This window comes from Delphinus delphis, chromosome 10 (genome assembly GCF_949987515.2).
Source record: "Delphinus delphis chromosome 10, mDelDel1.2, whole genome shotgun sequence".
Lineage (NCBI taxonomy): Eukaryota > Metazoa > Chordata > Mammalia > Artiodactyla > Delphinidae > Delphinus > Delphinus delphis.
In genome coordinates, this window is record NC_082692.2 from 61,921,594 (window position 1) to 61,942,510 (window position 20,917).

The 20,917-nt window shown below is 46.3% G+C and overlaps 1 protein-coding gene across 1 annotated transcript in view; it reads right to left on the reverse strand.

Annotated features, from left to right (window-relative positions):
- Nucleotides 1–20,679, reverse strand: part of CDCP1 (CUB domain containing protein 1) — a 56,589-nt gene extending 35,910 nt beyond the window's left edge. Inside the window, exon 1 of the mRNA XM_060022327.1 lies at nucleotides 20,498–20,679. Coding sequence (XP_059878310.1) covers nucleotides 20,498–20,579 — 82 coding nt within the window. The 5' untranslated portion in view covers nucleotides 20,580–20,679. The remainder of the gene's footprint in view (nucleotides 1–20,497) is intronic.
- Between the last annotated feature and the right edge of the window lie 238 nt (nucleotides 20,680–20,917).

Genomic DNA, 20,917 nt, shown 5'->3' on the forward strand with positions numbered 1-20,917 from the left:
CTAGGGGTTTCTAAGTGGTCTGTGGAGGGCTTTAAAAATGATGAAGTTCTAAGTTACAGTAGGCCCAACATGGGACCTGGGAATCTGTATCGGAACCACTTTTTTTTTCCCCTTTATGGTGGTAGGCAGGGATTCCTTTTGTTTATTTTTTTCCAGATGGAAAACCAAACCAATCGTCCCAACTCTAATGATTGAATATGCCAATTCTTCCTTCATGAATTGTTAATGCTACTTCTGTTGTTTATATTTTTTATTTGGGGTCTAAATAACCCAGATTTTCATCCAAACTCCTTTTAGAAACAAAGCAGATGAAGCCTTGTAAGGGTTAAATGACTCACGTGGGGGTGGACTTTTAACATTTTACTATGTTTCTTTGCTCTGACTTTGAGATGACCAACCCAGTATGTTCTACGATCAGGCCACAGTTCATATCTCTCCTTCGGTGCCTCATACCAGAGAATGCCCACCTGGCTCAGAGCCCAGGGAACACTAAAGGGCTTATCCATCTTTGCAGCAGGAGACCATTTATATTACATGCTGTTTCCTAGGGTCACAGCCAAGGCTACATCACACATTGGACTTTCATTTTCAACTATCCCTCCTCATCCTCAATGATAAATATACCAGCTGGAGGGGGAGAGCCAGAATGAGAAGATAATGATTCAACCACGTATACACTTGAAATCTGGACCCTCCTTACCGAGCCCCCACTAGAGGCACTTATTCTACTGTAATAAAAGTAGCAGAGAGACCCCCCACTGCTTGAGTAAAATCACTTATAACTTATTTATCACAAATGCTTAGAGTTTGAGAACGACATCTTGGTTGCACATTTTTCCCCTCTTCCCCACTCACCACCATTAATCATCCCTTGAAACTGAAAATTCCAAACCCGTAGAATAAATCTCAGCCTCCTGCCACCCCACCCCTATCTCCCAGTCGGGCTGGCACATCTGAGTGCTTGATAAATGTACTGTAATTTAAAGAAAATGGATGGGCGTTTTCTTCTCAGTATCTCTTTCTTTTGCTTCCCTAGGAGCTTGGTATTTCATTGGTCTGGTGTTTTGGAAGACCTATTACCCAAGTTCCCAGAAACCCAAAGCTCCAGATTCTGGCGTGATTTTGAGATCTCACAGGCTGAAAGAAATCCAAGGTGACCCTCACATTAGCAGCGCATGGGCTGTCGGGCTGGAGAGCTTGCAGGCACCACACGTGGGCACATGAGTCACAGCTCTCATCTTCAGCTCTCCTGCCTTCCGACCTCTCTTTATTAGGATGCCTCGGTTAGTTTCTGCTGGTGTTTCTGCCTCACCAGCGGCTTCTCGGGCGGGAATTTCCAATTGTTTTAATCACCATTCATTATTCGCATATCACAGGATATTGTACAAATGCCCTGTTATTCCTTTTCCCCGCCCTCCTATGTCTTTGTAAGGGAAGTAAATGCAAGGAAGGGGATTCACCAGGAAGTTATCTGTTCCCAGATGTGTCCAATACAGGTTAAAAGACTGACAAATGTAATTTACAGTTTCTTAGATGGGTCAGAACCTGCTGCCTCAAAGCTGGGTGTGGTTTCCTGGGACACTCTGCCCTCATCCACTCTCTCTGCCCAACGAAGATGAGCAGAATAGCTCCCAGCCAGGGACTGGACACAGCCTGGGCACCAGGAAATACATATGAAGACCCATGGGACGAATTCCCAGGATGTCGAGGACTCAGACTCAGGAACAAAGCAGTACGATTGTGAATCAGCATGGCCGATCAGTCACAGTCTGCACGGGAGTCAGATTCCAAAGCAAGCCCATAAGGAGATAATCACTTTCAGGGAAATAGCCCTGTCCTCTCTCAGGAAGACGTCACACTGCAGACCCACATCGCTCTCTCAAGGAGTCCATGGGGCTGTGGCTGGTGTCTGCTCCCCCACGGAGCAGATCCCTGCTTCTCAGACTGAGCACCAGATAAAGCACTGATTTGATTTTAGGGACCAGGTTTGCAAAATCCAATTTGTTAAATTGTGGATGCACATATCATGAGAGCTGGAGGAAGGCACACCAGCAGAAGGGCCGGCGATTCACCCTTCCACCCTGCATCCACCCCGTGGGGACACTCACACCATTTGCATGATTTCTCCCGCCTACTCCCTGCAGGAGGCAATTGCTGAATTCACAGAAGTTGAATGTACGTTTGCCTGTCTGTCTACTCCATCAGACCCCATCAGACCCCATCAGTTAGTCAGCAATTTGAGGGCACCAAGAAAGGTCAAGGTACTCTGAAGATGCTGAGGTTAGCCATTAACTGTCTGGGGGTGGTCAAGGAAGATTTCACGGAGGAAACTTAAGATGGGTCTAGAAGAATGAATAAGGAGTTTGCCTATAGAGAAACAGGTGTCGGAAGGATAGGTAGAGAGAACGGCAGCGGCAAAGTCACAGGTGTGAAGACGACAGCTTCCTTATAGCCACTCCAGGGAGTTTGGTTTGGCCAGAGGGCAAGGAAATGTGGGTAGAGGAGGCTGGAGACAGGGGAAGGGGCCAGGCCAGGAAGAGGCTTTGTTGCTGCCATGGAGTTTGGGCTTCACCCAGTGGGACCAGCATATCTTAGCAGCTTTGTGTAGTGGTGAAGAGCTTATAGTCTAGAATCTGACTGCCTGGGATCAATTCCTGGCTTGGTACCACTTATCAGCTGTGTCCTGTTGGGCATATTCCTTAGCTTCTCTGTGCCTTGCTTTCCTTACCTGCAAACGGGGGTAATAATGGAATTCTCGTAAGGACTAAGTGAGTTAGTACCTATGAAGTGCTTAGAACGCTGCCAGGTAGTCAATCGATGTTAGCTGTTATTGTTGATATTAGTAATGATAGAGAGCACATTACAACTACTGCTACTGGGGCAGTACTGCTGGGGCGCTGTTGAAGGGTGTTAAGTAGGGAAACAACTGTAGCAGCAACTAGGCTCTCAATCTAAAGCTCTCAATCTAAAGTCCTGGCTGGCTGGGCTGGACTCAGGGCGAGGCAGGTAAGGTGCCTAGGGGCAAACTTCATCACACTCAGGATTATGCAAGTGTGAGAGCTTCCTTAAATTTTCCACACCTCCCCTGACCTGGCCTGGCCCTGCCCACCGACTATTAAGGTCCTTCTACATGTGCTTACTCATGTGACTCCAGCATGCCTTTGAGGCTCAGAGAAGTGACCTCAAGTCCCTGTTTGCTGAGCTCAGGAGGCAGCTGGGAGATTCTGGTTTGACCTCAGCACACTTGCCCTCCCCACCCCCCAGGGTACCACACTGAGCTGCCCTCCCGTAAGTTGCCAAAGCTGGTGGAATCAACCAGCAGAAGGGGAGGAAGTGCTGCCATTGTTATTAAGTACTTGGAGTTGTTGGCTGACACGGAGGGCCTGAGCATCAGCACCAACATAACCCATCTGAATGGGGCCTGCTGTGATGAGGGGGTGCCGGACTCTCACACTACCAAAGTCATAGTGTTATTAATCCAGTGGACCTGGGGCAGCAAGGCCGGCAGGCTGTGGAGGAATAAATGGTGTAGACACGCTAAATCTCTTTGATCAGGTCTGTTTACAGACCGGTAAACCGAGGGGAAAGTCTCACCAATGGCAGGAAGACCAGCCTTCTGCCTGCCTGGAAATAGTTAATTTCCCACATTCACATCAAAAAGAACCACAAGGCAAGTTGCTGTTTCAGAAACCAATCTGCCTTTCTTGGATGAGAAGCCTTTGGAGTCTAGATACCAGGCCAGTCTTAATAATAACACTGAGTACTTAGTATGTGCAGGGTCCGTGCTTGCACTTGATAAGAATTTATAAATGCCCACAGCCACCCCACAGAGCAGGTTCTAATGTTAATCCACATTTTAAAGATGACGAAACCGAGGCTCAGAGAGGTCAAGTAACTTGCCCAGGCATGTATGATTAGTAAGAGGCAGGGCCAGATTTGTGCCCGAGCAGTCTGACACTGGAGACCAGCACATGAAAAATGGCTCGTCAGCAGAGCCAGCCCTGCCCAGGGAAGTCCACACATGGCCAGGAGCCTTGTGATGAGACTGGCCTATTATAATCAACAGTCACTCGAAAAGGAATAAAACATTTCCCAGCTGCTGGCTCTCTAGGGAATCTCCAGGATATCAAAAGGGAAAGGTATTTGTTTAAAATGCACTTTGTTTAAATAGGTGCTTCGTTTAAAAATAATTTGAAAATGTGGTTTGAATTTAAACTGAAGATTTAAAGTTCCCCGGAATTCCAAATGTTTGGGGCCTGGTTCTTCTTTTGTGTGATTTTTTTGGCAGCATCTCTAGGCAAGGACCTGAGAAAGGGAACCTGGCGTGTTTGGCCGTCGATGGCTCTGTAGCTTTGTGAGCCTTGCCTGGGGACTGTGGGCATGGGAGGCAAGTGGCCAAGTTGGTGGCAGAAGGAAAGCAGCCATAATTCTGGAACAAAGCACTGGGTATAAAGGGCTAGTGCCAGGTCTTGGAAGGAAAGCATCCCCCAGAAGCCCCTGCCCGAGGGGCTCACTTCTCAAGGCCACTGTCAGTGAGATTCATGGGCGAAATCACACCTATGTTTAGGAGAATTCCCCAAATCCCCATCTCCTGAATTTTCTTCCCCTTTACTTAGGCTGCAAGAATCCCAACCCAGACCTCTGGTTGGCTTGGCAGGAAATACCTCCTCCTGGAAAGAGACTCCCACCTGTCCTTCCAGGTATCTGAGCTGTAAAGCTGCTCGTTCATTGGTTTGGAGATCAGGCAGGACCTGATTGAGAAGGCACACCAATGCTCCCCCATAACCCTGTCCCCCTCCCCACTCCACCCACCTTACTCCCCTGGCTGGCTTGGGAAAAGCAGCCTCTTGCGGTAGCAGGGCAAATCTTTTTTCATTCTCTTTCTCGGAAGTAAAGGGAAGTGGGCTGATGGCTACCCACACAGCATCCCCACAGAGAAGCTGAGTGTGGGGGCTAGGCCAAGCTGGGGGAATTCTTCAGGCTATTGCTGGAAGTATGGAGGAACAGGAGGTGACAGGACAGGGGATCATCCCATGCCCCGGCCCCAAATAGCATGTGCACCTCCCAAGTGAAGAACTAGCCTGCCATTCCAACACGAGAGCTTCATAGGCTCTTTAAAGGACAGGGCCACGTTTTAAGCCCATACACTAAAAACACTGCAACAGTCAGTTAACACACCAGAAAGGATTGAACATCGACTACAGTTATAAATAAAGTGCCTGGGGGTGACCAAGTGCAACCTTGCATCAGGGTGAACTGGGACCCAGGCCTGCACTGGCGGGGCAGGGGTCAGGGCAGGGAAGAAGGCGCAGGAGGAGGACCAGGGCACGCACAACGGAAGCGGAAGGCCCGAAGACAACTTGGTGCTGCGATTGCAATGAAGGCTGACTTGGGCCACGTGACTCAAGGTAACGGTGAGCTGCTCTCCAGGCCGGGTGCCAGCATACAGAGATGCACCAGGCTGGGCCCAGCTTCGGGGAGTCACATCCACGGACTTCAGAACTCAAAGGACATCATGTTCTCACCCCCTCAGTGAGAGACCCATGGTTCCCTTTAAAATAGTTTACTATTTCCATAGCTCTGAGAACAATCATAGAGGACAATGAAGTTCAAAGAGCAATTTTAAATAAAAGGAACCATGGGCATTCTTAGTCAATCTGACTTGTTGGAATAGTTTATCAAAACAGGGACCGTTGTGTCCATCCATTCACTCCCTACTCTTAATTCCCAAACTCCCTAGGAAAGAAATTTATATGCAATGATGCAAGTTAATTTTCTAAAGTAACTGAATGATTCTCCAAAGTGGACACTAGCGATCAACTGTCTGCAGGGCTTGTGCTTTGAATTACTTTTTAAAGTGGTGATGGGTTTGCAGGGAGCCATCCAAACCTTCTGTTGTATCTTTCCCTTTTATGATCAAAGACACATGCCATACTGGAGACGTATGTTAGAGATGCATAACGAGGTCATGAGCCCTGTCTGGGCCACAATCTGGAGCAAATGAACACATCTATGTATAAACCCCTCTGGGACTGTGGCCATTTTAAGGCTTCTTGCCGCGATAAGACCCGGACTTTAACATTTCACTCCACGTGGAATGGAATTGTACTGGGTGGAGGGATGATTTCAAAGAGGCTCACAGAAGTAGAGAAATCTGCATAATAAGAGACTTTGCACGTGGGAATTGCAGAATTAAACAACAAATATAACTGAGTTTATGACCACTGCAAATAAGTCAGGATGATATGCTAAATTGCCACAGGGCCAGTGTAAATCACATTAACATTTTATGAAATGTTAAAAAGATTCATTTTGCCAGACCTTGAAGTGTGAGTCATGACGAACTTGAAAGTCACTGAGGATCACAAGGACAGATGGGGAAGAACCAAAGGAGCAGAGTTAAAAAATCCATCTGTATGTGTGCTCAGGGACACGAACAGAATGAGGGCCCTTCCCCTTCTCCGTCTGCCAGAAGTTCAGAAGTTACTGAAATTCCCATTTCTTTAGTGTTCCGAGTCCTTTGCCAATGGTCTCACCTTGCCATCAGAGATTAGCTGTTCAAGTTCCTCTGATAAAAAGCTAGCAGGGAGATGGTTAAATAAGAATCTACACTCATCAGGCCTAACTGCTGCTTCTTCTTTTTTTTTTTATAGATTTATTTAATTAATTTATTTATTTTTGGCTGCGTTGGGTCTTCTGTTGCTGTGCGTGGGCTTTCTCTAGTTGCACGAGCAGGGGCTGCTCTTTGTTGTGGTGCGGAGGGCTTCTCATTGCAGTGGCTTCTTCTGTTGCAGAGCACAAGCTCTAGGCGCACAGGCTTCAGTAGTTGTGGCACACGGGCTTCAGTAGTTGTGGCACACAGGCTTAGTTGCTCCGCGGCACGTGGGATCCTCCCGGACCAGGGCTCGAACCCATGTCCCCTGCATTGGCAGGCAGATTCTTAACCACTGCGCCACCAGGGAAGCCCTAGGTCTAACTGCTTCTTAACTGCAGAGACCCAACCTCCTGATCACTTAGGGGGACAGGACTGGGGAGTGTGGGCCAGCCCTATCCCAGGGGCCAGGGCTGCAGCCAACTGGGAATACATCCTTCTGTTTAAACCTCTTGTTTTAGGGAGTAGGGGTTAGTACCTTTTGTTGTTGTTATCTCCAGCAATCTTTTAATATTTTTATTTTAATTTTTTTCTTCCAGTTTTATTGAGATATAATTGACATACAGCATTGTAAGTTTAAGGTGTACAATGTAATGATTTGACTTACATGCGTCATGAAATAATCACCATGATAAGTCTAGTTACCATTGTTTCCAGCAACCTTAAAGACAGGGGTGGGGGTGGGGGTGATCCATCCACATAGCCTGACTTGGAGAGTAAGTCTTTGAATGAAGCTCTCTCAAACGACCATGGGCCAGTCAGTACAGTGATTCCTCCAGCAAACCACGTAACCCCATGGTAAAACAGGTCAGCAAAGGAAGCCTGCACACTCTAGGAGATATTTGGGGCCAGAAAGACACATGCTTTCTTCATCCAGAGGGGTCAGGACAGCCGCCAGGAGGTGTCATGTCAATGAGGAGGGCCATTATGGAAGGTACTATGTCAACAAGGACAGTCGTTATGGAAGGTGTATGTCCACGAGGATTGCTGTTACAGAAGGTATTAACATGGGAGGCGTTAAATCAGTAAGAATGGACATTATAGGTGTTCAGCCATCACGGACGAAATTATATCAAGGATGGTCATTATGGAGGGTGTTACATCAACTAAGATGGCCGCTATTGGCACCTGGACAGTGCCAGTGGTGGCACTAGCTAATGATCTTAAGATAATTATGCCATAAATTCAGGGAGGTGAGAAACTGAGTTGAGGGACCAAGAATGCTGAGCTAGGGGTTTTGAGGAGGCACATTGTGTCTGCAGGTGGAAGAAAAAGTAGATGGTTATTCCTGAAAGGGAGAGAGGCTGTGGTTCAGAGCACTTTCCCTTTCATGACCCGTATTCCTTCCTCACAGCAGGAGTTGGTCCTGCTGCTAAGTGCTATTGCCAAGGAAGGAAGAGGAGGATGGGAACAAAACTCAGTTAGAAAATCCGAGTAATGAGGCATTTAATCATCATTCAAACTACATTCTGCTTCGCGCCTATAGCTGGTCTCCAGTCATGAATCATAAATTGAAGGATTACTCTTCATTACATTTTTCCAGATAGAGGATCACTTTGCAAGCTGTCTTTTCAGAGATGGTGGGAGAACACTTTTATTTTATTTATTTGTTTTTTTTACTGGGGTATAGTTGTTTCACAGTGTTGTGTTAGATTCTACTGTACAGCGAAGTGGAGTTCCCCGTGCTATACAGCAGGTTCTTATTAGTTATTTATTTTATACATATTAGTGTATATATGTCAATCCCAATCCCCCAATTCATCCCAGCCCTTGGTGTCTGTACATTTGTTCTCTACATCTGTGTCTCTATTTCTGCATTGCAAACCAGTTCATTTCTATCATTTTTCTAGATTCTACATACATGCGTTAATATACAATATTTGCTTTTCTCTTTCTGGATTACTTCACTCTGTATGACAGTCTCTAGGTCCATCCACATCTCTACAAATGACCTAACACTTTTAAAATATCAAAACAACACCATGGGATTACTGGTGATGAATGACAGAGCCATACTTCTGTTCCAGGGCCTATTTTAGGGTTTTGCTATGATGTTCCACAGACCTCAGACACCAGAACACCTGTCCTCCTCCTTCTCTTTTCCTGCCTGTGTAAGGTATTCTCCATCCTCAACCTTTATTGCAGTTCTCATACATACATCTTTTGCTGTACTTACCACACTGCATATTGTTTCAAACTCAAATGCTTTCAGGGCCTAGGCAGGTAATATAAATGAGAAAAGCCAACATAGTGAGGAGGGTCTTTATTGAATCAGAGGATACATGCTCTACTAAATATATTGTAATTCAGCTTTTTTCAAAACACATCAAACAGAACTGGGCCAAGGTCCTCAGGCCACCCATTTGTAGCTCCTGGTTTACATGTTTGAATCCCTTCTGGGTGGTGAGCCCCCAGAGAGCAAGGGACTAGGGTTTTCTACCTCTCAATGTCCAGCATCCAGCACAAGGGGCCTCCAACATCTGGGGAATGAATGGAATCTGTTACCAAATAACCCAAGACTAGGCTAGATCTTTTCAAGACAGTCTAGGCAAAAATCAGATTCTCTAGGCCTGCTCAGTGCTAGGCCCTAACAGTGGATAGGGGGCTGGGAAATGCAGCAAATTGTTTTTCAAGAAAAGCTGCTCCAGGTGGAGAAGGCAGTTTTGGTCATTAGTTCCTTGATTCCCAGTGACTTAATACTTCTACTCCATCCCTTCTATACACCAAATTCTTGCAGGAAGCATCTGTAGACTTTTTTGAAGACAGAATCATTGCTATACCCATAGCTGGCTTTAAATTTTGTTTTTTAATTTAAAACTATTTTTAAGACAAAACTGTGGTGATAGAAGGCAATTCAATGGTTTCCAGGGGCCAAAGGGTAGGGCCTCTGCCTGCAAAGGGGTCTAGAGGAACTTTGCAGGGTGATTGAAACGTTGTACCACCTGACAGCACTCATCAAACAGTGCAGTTGAGTGGTGAATTTTATGGTATGTACATTATATTTCAATAAAGTTGAAAAATATATTTTACTTTTAGATAAAAAATACATGAAGCACAAAGTAAAATATGCAAGCATATCTCTATAAGGCACCCCTATGTTATTTCATTTCACTTTGCCAAAGGGTGGCATACCATCCTCACTGTTCTGAATCTTGTGTTTTCCCCTCAAGAATATATCTGGGGGGGTTATGCCATGTCTGTACACTGAGAGCCACCCCATTCTTTTAAATGGCTGTGTAGCATTCCACTGTTTGGATGTACCATCATTAATTTAACCAGTCTTCTAATCATGGACATTTGGCTTGTTTCCAGTCTCCAGTTACCAGGGGAAGGAGAAGAAGATGCTTATCTGGAGTTTCAAGGTGCCAGTGGGACATACCTTCCTTGGTGTCCCACGGTTCCTGGCTGGAACTGGAATTGTATTCCCACAGAAGCAGAGACCAGGGAGGCTGGAAGATGTTATTTCAAGGGTTTGGCTGCATCGTGTTGGGATGGGCTTCTGCAAAATGACCCAAGCACTGTCTACAATTTTAAAAAAACGTCTTCTTTGTTGTGATAAGTTGAGAACTTGCTCCTGACAGCCCAGGGCTGAAGTGCCTGATAAGACTGTCAGCAACTTCAGGGCAGTTGGGCAATCCTCCACCTCTCAGCAGGGATGAAAGCAGGGGCCCTGCCAGACTCCACAGAATATCCAGCTCTGGTTTCATGGCCTGGCACACTCCAGCCCAGTGTCGGTTTATGACACTTGCTCACGAGGACAGCTGTAATCTTCGGAAGCCCACTAGGAAGTTCTTTTCACTTCTCATGTGTAATTGGGCCTGATGTTTAAGTTACATAAAACCGGTCTGGTCAGTTCCTCGGCTAAAAGGAAATGTGTGTGTTTGTGCGTGTGCGTGCATGCATGCACGCACGCACTGGCGTGCGCCGGTGCTTACCTGCAAACAATTTTTAAAAACATGTTCTAGTGTCATTGAGAACAATTTCTTGCAGTTTTTAATCCAGCAGCTTTGATTCTAGGAGCTTCCCGTTCCTCATAAGGGCCCAAAGCTGACCGCACTGGGATAGGGGCTGAAGCATAGTATGTAGTAGCAGAGGCTGAAACAACCAAAATGTCTCCCAAAAGCAACCTGGTTACACAGACAACGGCCTGGCAATTTGGTCCATGTTGTCTGCTGCTGAAAATTTCAATGTTCTTCTTGGGCTCAACTCAAATGATCAAAGTAATAACAATTATTAAGTGAGGAATCTGTTCGAGGCTGGACACTGTGCTGAGTGATTTACAGACGTTATTTTCATTGGGTCTATGCCTCGAAGATACTCCAGGGCCCCACTCCAGTGAGACTTGTCAGCAGGGCGGTTGGTGGTAAAGACAGCCCATCACCACAGGCTAAGTCCTCCCGAGACAGTGTCCCCAGCTGCCTGGGGCCTCCAGCATAGCGTAGGCTTCTAGCAGGAGGAGCAGCATTTGATAACTTCACCCTCTGTGCTGCTGGCTCTTGGACTCTCCTCCGTGGCCAGTGTGCCACTGTGCACCAGAGTTAGGCGTCTGTCTGCCCTTCACACTCGGGGGCTTCATCTCACCATCTCTGCATCCTCCATGATGTCCTGGGACCTCTCACCAAATGTTTGTGAGTTGTTATCAGGTTAAAAAATGTTTCAGCCAAACATCCTTGTTTGAAATAGCTTGATGTCCCCACCACCAGCCCAATGATGGAAGATAAAGCATCTGCTTGAAGGAATCTGGCACATGCCTGGACATACACCATCCTAGCCCAGCTCTCAGCTGGACCACAAATTGTCAAGTGTTGAGAAGTCTCCTCATGGCTCCAAGCATTGTGTGACATTACTTGGAGATGGCCAAGTGGGCAGACCCCAAAACAAAAACAACAGCCTGACTTGAACTCTGTGTAATTTTTGGATGAAGAAAGTTGATGAACTCAATTCTGGAGACTGTCTTTTATTGTCCCAGCCAAAGACAGCACGTAGGCACCCATAAGTTTTTACAGAAGTGGCACATTTCCCCCAGAATGCTTTGGTTGTCTGCCATTGAGGGTAGGGAATATTTGCACTTCACTTAAAACAAAGAAAGTTATACCATTGGTGCTCATGGAACAGTTATAATTTGTTTTTTCAAAATATTTCTGAATTTATTATTTAAAGATGTTCACAGTCTAGGGTGAGGTGGTTAATGGCCTCATAGTATATTGTTGAGCTGCATTTCCATCTGGCAGAATGGACGGCCCGTCCAAGACTACAGCCTCTCCCTGGCAAAGTCAGACTAACAAGGCTCTCAGGGGTGCCCTTGGCTTGGGCTGAACTCAGGAGAGAACTGAAAAGTTCAGATTATTTTTTAAGTACAGTAACGGAAGAAAGAACTTCACATTTTATAAAAGTTTGTGAAGTATATGTCTGTAAAACAAATTCTGATTTTCTACTGTATTCTATCACAAATCAGTATTACTGTTTAGAGAAATCCAAACCACACGAACCAAGCTGGGATATTGTGAAGCAATGTGGTTCACATGGGAGAATGTGCAGGACAATACAAAGTCCTTGTCATGATCATCACGGCTACCAGCAAACCATCCTTCACGCAGATACTTCTGGTGTAACTTCTTCCTTCCAGTCTTTTTTCCTATGACTAGAGTCACACTGTACATACACACACTACTTTACACCTTGCTTCTTTCACTGTATTGCCATCATTTTCTAGTTTTTCCCTTGCAAGTATCCAGGAGTGGGGTTGCATTCCCGAAAACCCACCCACACCCCCATCCACTTCCTCCTGGAAGTGGACCAGCAGAGACTTATGAGCATGTTCTACAGAATGAAGATCCTGGGTCCTGGGGTGAGGAAGAGAACCCAGACCACCAAGGAGGTGTCTTCCACACCCTGAAGGGACACAGAAAGCTGTGGCCCCGTCTATCAATCCACACTTTCTTTTTCCTACTTTCTAGTTTTCCCAGTCCACACACGCAGTCACTGGGACTGTGCTTCCCTCCTCCTCCTCTTCTGTCTGATTTGCATCAGATTTGGAGCCAGAAGACCTGGGCTTTAGACCTTCTTGCCCTTGCCACCTTCTCACAGTGACTTGAAGAAGTCATCTAACGTCTATAAGCTCATACCCTCTCCTAGAAGGAACTGGCCTTGACCTGGATTATCCGTTTGTTTATTCCACAGATATTTATTAAGTGCCTGCTATGTGCCAAGCACCATTCCAGCCACTTTCCTAATGGGGATTGGATATGACCCTGCCTGAGCTCTTCCAATAGCTCGGGGGTCTCCAGAAGATCCACAAATCAGCTCTCATGTAAATCAGCTCATAAGACATTAGGGCTGGTGGTTCCTCTGCACGGTCCAAGCCCCTACATGAAAGTCTGGGAAACTGAGGCCTAAGGAGACAGGGCAACTTTTCCCAAGTCATAAGGCTAACTGTTGACAAGACTTGAAGTTAGAACCAGGTGTCCTGACCCTTAAGTCTGGCACTCATACCACTCTGCCCGCGACGATGACTTCTTCCTGGGTTCCCATCTATACTACATTTCAGTCTCCCTTTCAGTTGGATAGAGCCATGCCACTGAGTTTTAGTCAACAGAGTGGCAGCAGAATTGATATGAAACAAATTCCATTCCTGGACCATAAAACCCTCCATGTAAGACCCCTCCTGCTCTTTTATCTTCTATCAGTTTGATATGGATGAACACAGAAGCCACACTTCTTGAAGATGGTGGAGTCAGAAAGTGGAAGGAGCCTGGGTCCCCATATCACTGCTTGGAGGAGATCCCCTGTTTAGGACCTTCTGTGAGTAAGAAATAAACATCTATTGCGTTTGAGCCATTAGACACATCTGGGTCTGTGTTACAGCAGCTCAAAGGGTGTTACACCTTAACTATTAGACTTATCAAGGTAAAAAGGTCATAAAGAATTAATCAGTCCTCAATGCAAACATGAGGAGCTATCAGAGTGCAAGCCCGTCTTCAGCCTTCTCAATACACAGTGCTCATGGCATTCTGATCACGGAACTGAAAGTAAATATTTGAAAGGAAATTCAAAATATTTCCCTTGCCTAAAGTTCATGATTAGTTTCAACTGGAAAGAATAAAGAAAGGAGTAAATTGCAGCCTGGGGTGGTTAAGAGCCTGTACTCTGAAACCAGACTGCCCAGATTTACAGAGGGCACTACCACCTATTAGCTGGGCTCTTGGGCAAGCTGCTTCCCCTATTACTCACTTTCTTCTATTTGACATTTTCTGTACAAACGCTTTGACCCAGTAACTCCTCATCCAGGAATTTCACTTACAGATAAACCTGTCCATATACCCAAAAAAGTCAGCTGTAAAGATGGTCAGTGAGGCTCTGTTCATAGCAACAGACGACTGGAAACAATCCACTAACAAGTGGCTGGTTAAATATAACATGATGCTCCCACGACAAGGAATATTATGCAGCTGTCAAAAAGCATGGCAGCTCCGTATGTTCTGGTATGGAGTTAGAACCAAGATGGATTGCTACATGAAAAAAATCAAGACGCATATGGGACACATCCTATACTATATACTATATTTGTGCTCCTTTTTGTGTAAAGAAGGGAGGTATGTATATTTGTAAACTTGTACATGCTCAGGAACAATGCACAAGAAACCACAGCTGCCTCTGGGAGGAGGCCTGGGGTCAGAGGTAGAAGGGGACATACTCCCCTCTCCCCGCCACAGATCATTTTGTACTATTTGAAATTTTGTTACCACGTACAGGTAATTCTTTTTCTAAGTACAGTTTTTATATTGTTTACATATTAAAAACATATACACATTACCATATGATCCAGCTATCCCACTTCTGGGTATTTACCCAAAGATACAAACACACTAATTCTAAAAGATACATGTACCCAGATATTCATAGCAGCATTATTTATAATAGTTAACATATGGAAACAACCTAAATGCCCACTGATGGAAGAATGGATAAAGACGATGTGATATATATGTATAGATAGATAGATAGATACACACACACAGACACAAACAATGAAATATTACTCAGCCAAAAAAAGATGAAATCTTGCCACTTGCGATAACATGGATGAACCTTGAGGGTATTAAGCTATCAGATGGAGAAAGTCAAATACTGTATGATTTCACATATATGTGGACCATAAAAAACAAACAAACAAAAAACAAAATAAATGAACAAACCAAACAAAAAAAAACATGTAGATTCAAAGAACAGAGTAGTGGTTACCAGAGGGGAAGGGACGGGGTCGGGGGTTGGGGGGCGCAAATGTGGAAAATGGGATCAACTGCACGGTGACAGACGGAAAATAAATTTTTGGTGATGAGCACGCCGTAGGGTATACATAAGCTGAAATACAATGCTGTACACATGAAACTTATACAATGTTATACACCAATGTGACCTCAAAAAAAAAACATTTTAAAAACAAAAAACACACATTCCTAGAACAAATATGAACACAGCCCTCAGTAAGTGTTGGCTGATTTTTCAAAAAATGAAAGAAAATGTCTGGAGTGCAGACACTGTCTCTAAGATGACCAGCAAATGCTGTCTTTAGGAGTCCCACTGTGCACAGGGGGCATGGCACACTGGTGACAGAAGCTGAGTTCCGAAGTCAGGCTACCTGGGCTACCATCTCAGCATCACTACATACTTGCTGCGTAGCCCTGGGCAAGTTACTTTACCTTTCTGTGCCCCTCTATTAAGGGCTTATAGGAGTACTTGCTTGAGGCTGGAGAGCTAAATGACTAGCAGGTCTACTCAAGAACGCCTCCTGGATTTACATTTTCACAAGAGGAAACAGCTGAGTTTTTATTACTCAAACATTGTGTCATCTATCACAGTTATTTTTGGCCAATGTCTATTTAGGAAATATGTATATTTACATCTCCAAACACAATACAACATTTGAAAAAAAATGTATGTTGCAAACAAAATAGGCAGAATGCGAGGATCTGGTGGAGATGCCACGACTGCCAACAAAAGGGGTGCAGGAAGTTATTACACACAAAGCAACTGTCTGTGAAGAGCCACATACAGTAAATGGTCTGGCAATCCAGAAGGGATGTCATGCATTTTACATTTAATAGAATTGGTTGTTAATTATATATGGGTATCTTCTGGTGTTTCATTATGCTTTTGGAAACTGTTGGGGGTTTGGGTTTTGTGCAGTAGGTTTTTATAGTTTGTCCCACATGAAATAATGAGATGTAGGTCATCAGTTAGTGTTCTCATGCAGTATGTCTGGTTTTTAGGGATGAATTGCTGATGTTAAGTGGGAGATGCTTACACGTAAAATACTCAGAAGAGTGGCTGGCACAGAGCAGAAGCTCAATATGTGTTAGGTATTACAAGTAGTAGTTAGTAATTAATAAAAAAACAAAAACAAAGAAACAAAAATCTTGTATACTGAATACAAACCCAAGGCTACAAAGAGGTGAGGAAGGGGACTTGGCTCTCCTTGCTGGTTTCTCTAAAATGTTGCCAGCTGCCCAGGAGAAGGTGATGGGCTAATTACAAGGTTGTAGGAAGTGGTTTGAAATAATTTGATTGTGGAATAATTTTTATAATTTAGAATGATAATTAAGGGGTGTGAACTTTTCTTAATCACCCAGGTGGAGAGCCTTAGCTATGGCTCCCCCATATCATGCCCCCATTGTCCCACCCATCTTGACCTCAATCATGGATCCTTCTTACCAGCAAACTCCCCTTCTCCTCCATCCAAACCAAAGTCAGCACCACTGAGCAAAATCGAAGGTGAGGCTTGTGTTATAAGCCAAGGGACTCAGTTCTGGGTTTTTGTTTTTAGCAAAAAAAAAAGTGCTGCTGGACTATTAGTACCACCTAGCTGGGGCACTCCTAAGATTCTTGAATACCCACCAACACCGTTCAGACCCTGCTTGCTGAGCTAGAGGGAGGAATGCTTCTCCCATAGTTGCTAGTGAAACAACAATGATGACAGCCCAGGGAGCGTGGGAAAAGGGCATTCATACTCTGTTGGCAGGAAGGTACACCAGAACAACAGGACAAGCTACCCACAGGGCAACATGGACATGTGTGTCCAAAACCTTAACCTCTTCTCCACTCTTCATCCCAGCAATTCTATTTCCAGAATTTTAGTTGGAGCAAATAGTCAAGAATGTGCAGAATAGAGCCACAGGAACACATTCTCAGATATATCAAAATGGGATAATCCAGTTGACACTATTTTATAACCTTAGCAATGCAAAGATAATATCACTTCATGTCATTATAGAATCTGTGCTATATAATTTTTAACGTCTTTTCACTGAACAGACCCCTATTGTTGGACATGTTCTATTTTTTTAAAGCTTTTTAAAAATATATATATTTATTTTATTTTTGGCTGCGTTGGGTCTTCGTTGTTGCACGTGGGCTTCCTCTAGTTGCAGTGAGTGGGGACTACTCTTCATTGCGGTGCGTGGACTTCTCATTGCAGTGGTTTCTCTTGTTGTGGAGCAGGGGCTCTAGGCGCACGGGCTTCAGTAGTTGCAGCACACAGGCTCAGTAGTTGTGGCTCACGGGCTCTAGAGCACAAGCTCGGTAGTTGTGGCACACGGGCTTAGTTGCTCCGCAGCAATGTGGGATTTTCCCGGACCAGGGATCGAACCCGTGCCCCCTGCATTGGCAGGCGGATTCTCAACCACTGCGCCACAAGGGAAACTCTGGACATGTTCTATTTTTAGTAGGAAAAATTGAAAGCAATCTAAATGTCCACCAATAGGGGACTAGTTAAAGCTATACAAAGGGATGGTCCCATTTTTGGTTTTACACACACACACACACACACACTCAAATTGTGCACCAAAATGACCAAGGTGGTTTGCTCACAGATATTTTGTTATATTTGTTGCCAATTTTTCTACAATAATTATATATATATTACTTAAAACATTTAAGTAATTTCAACTTCCTTTTGCCACATTGATAGCATGGGAGAACCCCTAGAAGAATGTGGGGGGGCAGGGTACAGTCATTGCAGACAAAACGGTAACATATGAAGTGACCCCTGAGGCTGATGGGTCAGCACTCGAGCACATGTCTACAGCCAGCAGAGAAACAGTCTGTGTGGGTGTGGGGGTTAGAGTGGAGGGAGGACTCATCAGTTCTGCCAGTTACACATTTGAATCTGAAGAATGATGAACACACACACTCACCAGGGTGAGTGAACACGTCATTTGATGCCTACTCATATTTTTGGCAAGAAACAATGGCGGCAAGAATGGGGTCACTGACCCAGACTCTGGTACCTGAGTGGTTCTTGGAAAGCCACTAAGTTGAGGTTTTTTTTTTTCTTTCGTTTTCTTTTTTTTTTTTAAATGCTATCCTACTTGAATCTCTTAGACTAAACTTTTTTTAAAAATAAATAAATTTATTTATTTTTGACTGTGTTGGGTCTTCGTTGCTGCGCACAGGCTTTCTCTAGTTGTGGTGAGCGGCAGCTGCTCTTCGTTGCAGTGGGTGGGCTTCTCATTGCAGTGGCTTCTCTTGTTGCAGAGCACGGGCCCTAGGCTCGTGGGCTTCAGTAGTTGTGGCACGTGGGCTCAGTAGTTGTGGAGCACGGGCTTAGTTGCTCCGTGGCATGTGGGATCTTCCAGAACCAGGGCTCAAATCTGTGTCGCCTGCATTGGCAGGCAGATTCTTAACCACTGCACCACCAGGGAAGTCCCTAAGTTGAGGTTTTAACAAGGCTATTTTAACTTAACCAATCTTTCATTCTTAGAAGTGGGAGAGCTGGTGGGAATACCAAACTCAAACAAACACACCCCACCAAGATGCAAACTTTCCTTTACTCTTCATCTCTGCAGTGACACCAACATCATTTTCACTCTGCAGAGTCTTAAGAGAGTTCAGGGATTTATAAAATAAATCCACTGTGCTAGGCTCTCTGGTTCTCTCCATCTTTTCAGGACAGACTCTACTAACTTCTCGAAGGTCTCCACCAGTTAGATCAACCCCAAGACTCTGGGCAAAGCAAATGTACTCTGTGACTGCTCCAACCACAAAGGGATAACCTTTAGTTCAGCCCAGAGATGTGGCCTCACAGGTCCACTTCTTAAGACCACAGGAAAGATTTAAGAAGGTAAAATGGGAAAGTTCCTGGGCTTCCCTGTATCTATACAATGAACCAAGAGACACGGCTCCAACAGTCAAGAACTTCCTGGAAAGAACAGACTCCACTGGACTCACTGGAGACCAAAACGGCAGCCTCTCCAGGCCACAGGGAGGAATCAGACATGTAACACAAGCCAGTTCAGGATAAGCTGTCATAGTTGTCAGTAATGCACTGATGCCTTGATTTACACCATACTCTTACTGGAGGAGTTCTCAACTGTTATCACAGACAACCGGAAACATCTCAGACAATTCCCAGAGTTTCAAGACAGCGCTCAAGTGTGATGGGCACACTATTTTTCCTCACACATACATTTACACCTACTTTCATTAGCTAAATTACTCTTTATTCTTTTTTTTTTTTTTTTTTTTTTGCGGTACGCGGGCCTCTCACTGTTGAGGCCTCTCCCGTTGCAGAGCGCAGGCTCAGCGGCCATGGCTCACGGGCCCAGCCGCTCCGCGGCATGTGGGATCTTCCCGGACCGGGGCACGAACCCATGTCCCCTGCATCGGCAGGCGGACTCTCAACCACTGCGCCACCAGGGAAGCCTCTACTCTTTATTATTAAACTGACTTTTTCTTCAAGGGAATCTTGAAAACTCAGTCCAAATTACAATAAACACAGTAAATATTTTCAACGTCCCATCTTCTGTGCAGCAATATGTCACCTCACTGCTGTTGGAGAAAAGAACCAGGAAGCTTTCCAGTCTCGGATTTGTCATGATGGCAATTGCCGGAACGCCCAAGTTCAACTCATCTGCTTAGATCGATTCTTTTAACTTAATTTCCTCTAATATACCTGCCTGCCAAACACAAACGTCCCCTTAGATGCAGCAAAGGGTAATCAAAAACCCAAATCGCTTCCTGGATAGCTCTTTTAAAAACACAAAAGTTGTACTAGTCTCAGGAAAGGCCTCAAATCAAGTTCTTACATGAAGAGACCAGTACGGTTTTAATGCTTCCAGGGCCCACAGGGCTCCTCGTAGGCCCAGGTAGCTGGGATGTGGCGGTCCCTACCCCCCACCGGAACTCGGAATTCCCACACAACTGTGGACCGCCCCCTCTGCCGACCCCCTTCCGCTGTCCAAGTCCACTACCCACGGGTGCGAGGGGCGGGGTCGTGCAGAGCCTCCGCGGCACAGAAGTGCTTTCATTTTTGGATTAATGTTCCTAAACTTCGGGAGAGCGAGAAAGGAGCGGACGGACAGGGGAAAAGGTGAGAAAAAAGGTGGGATGTTGTGGCGCCAAACCACCGTTTTCTCGCCCCGTCTCTCTGACCCAGGCGCTGAGGTAGAGGGTGCGCCAGAGAGTGAAGTTCCCTCCTCACGCCCAGCCCGGCGCCATCGATAATCCAGGTAGAGCCCCCGAGCGCGCGGCGCGCCACCTCAGCGAGGTTCCCCGGGCCCGGCGTCCGCGCGCCCTTCTCTCCTTCTCTGACGGCGCCCGGCTCGTGGCCCCGACCACCGCGGTGCTCCCCGCTCGGGGACACCTCCACTTGCCGTGGTCTGAGCCCTGGGCGAGGTCGCGCGGAATGCGGGAGGGTACGGCCACCACTCCCGACGCGGCACGCCCCGGAGCCGGGCTTCCGGGGGGCCCCAGCCGTCTGTGCCCCCCGCCCCCCACCGTGGCGGGCGGTGTAGCCCTCAAAGCCCAGTGCCCCCTCAGCGCTCCGCGCACTGGCAGCGCCGCACTCACCCCATCCGCGGGCCAGGCGCACAGCGCCCAGCAGCAGGACCCCCAGCAGTCCGACCGTGACCCTGCAGTTCAGGCCGGCCATGGCTCCGTGGCCCCTCGGTCTCGGCGGGGAAAGCGAATGTAGCCCGTGATTCGGAGCGGCGGGCCCGGGCCCAACCTTGGCACGGGCTTCTGTTAGTTCCGTCCCGTCTCGCTCACCTGAGCGCTGGCCGGAGTGGCCCTGGCTCCGCCTAGCGCCGCGGGAGCCCTAGCTGGCTGGGTCAGTCCCCTCCTCCCTTTCCTCCTCCCCTTCCTGCCTCTACACCCGCCTCTCTCGTCCAGAGCAGTGGGACCTGTAGCCACCTTCCGAGGGCTAGCTGGCGCTCCTCTCAAGACTTTGTCTACGGGCGCGAAGGTCGCCCTTGGGGAACCCAGTCAGGC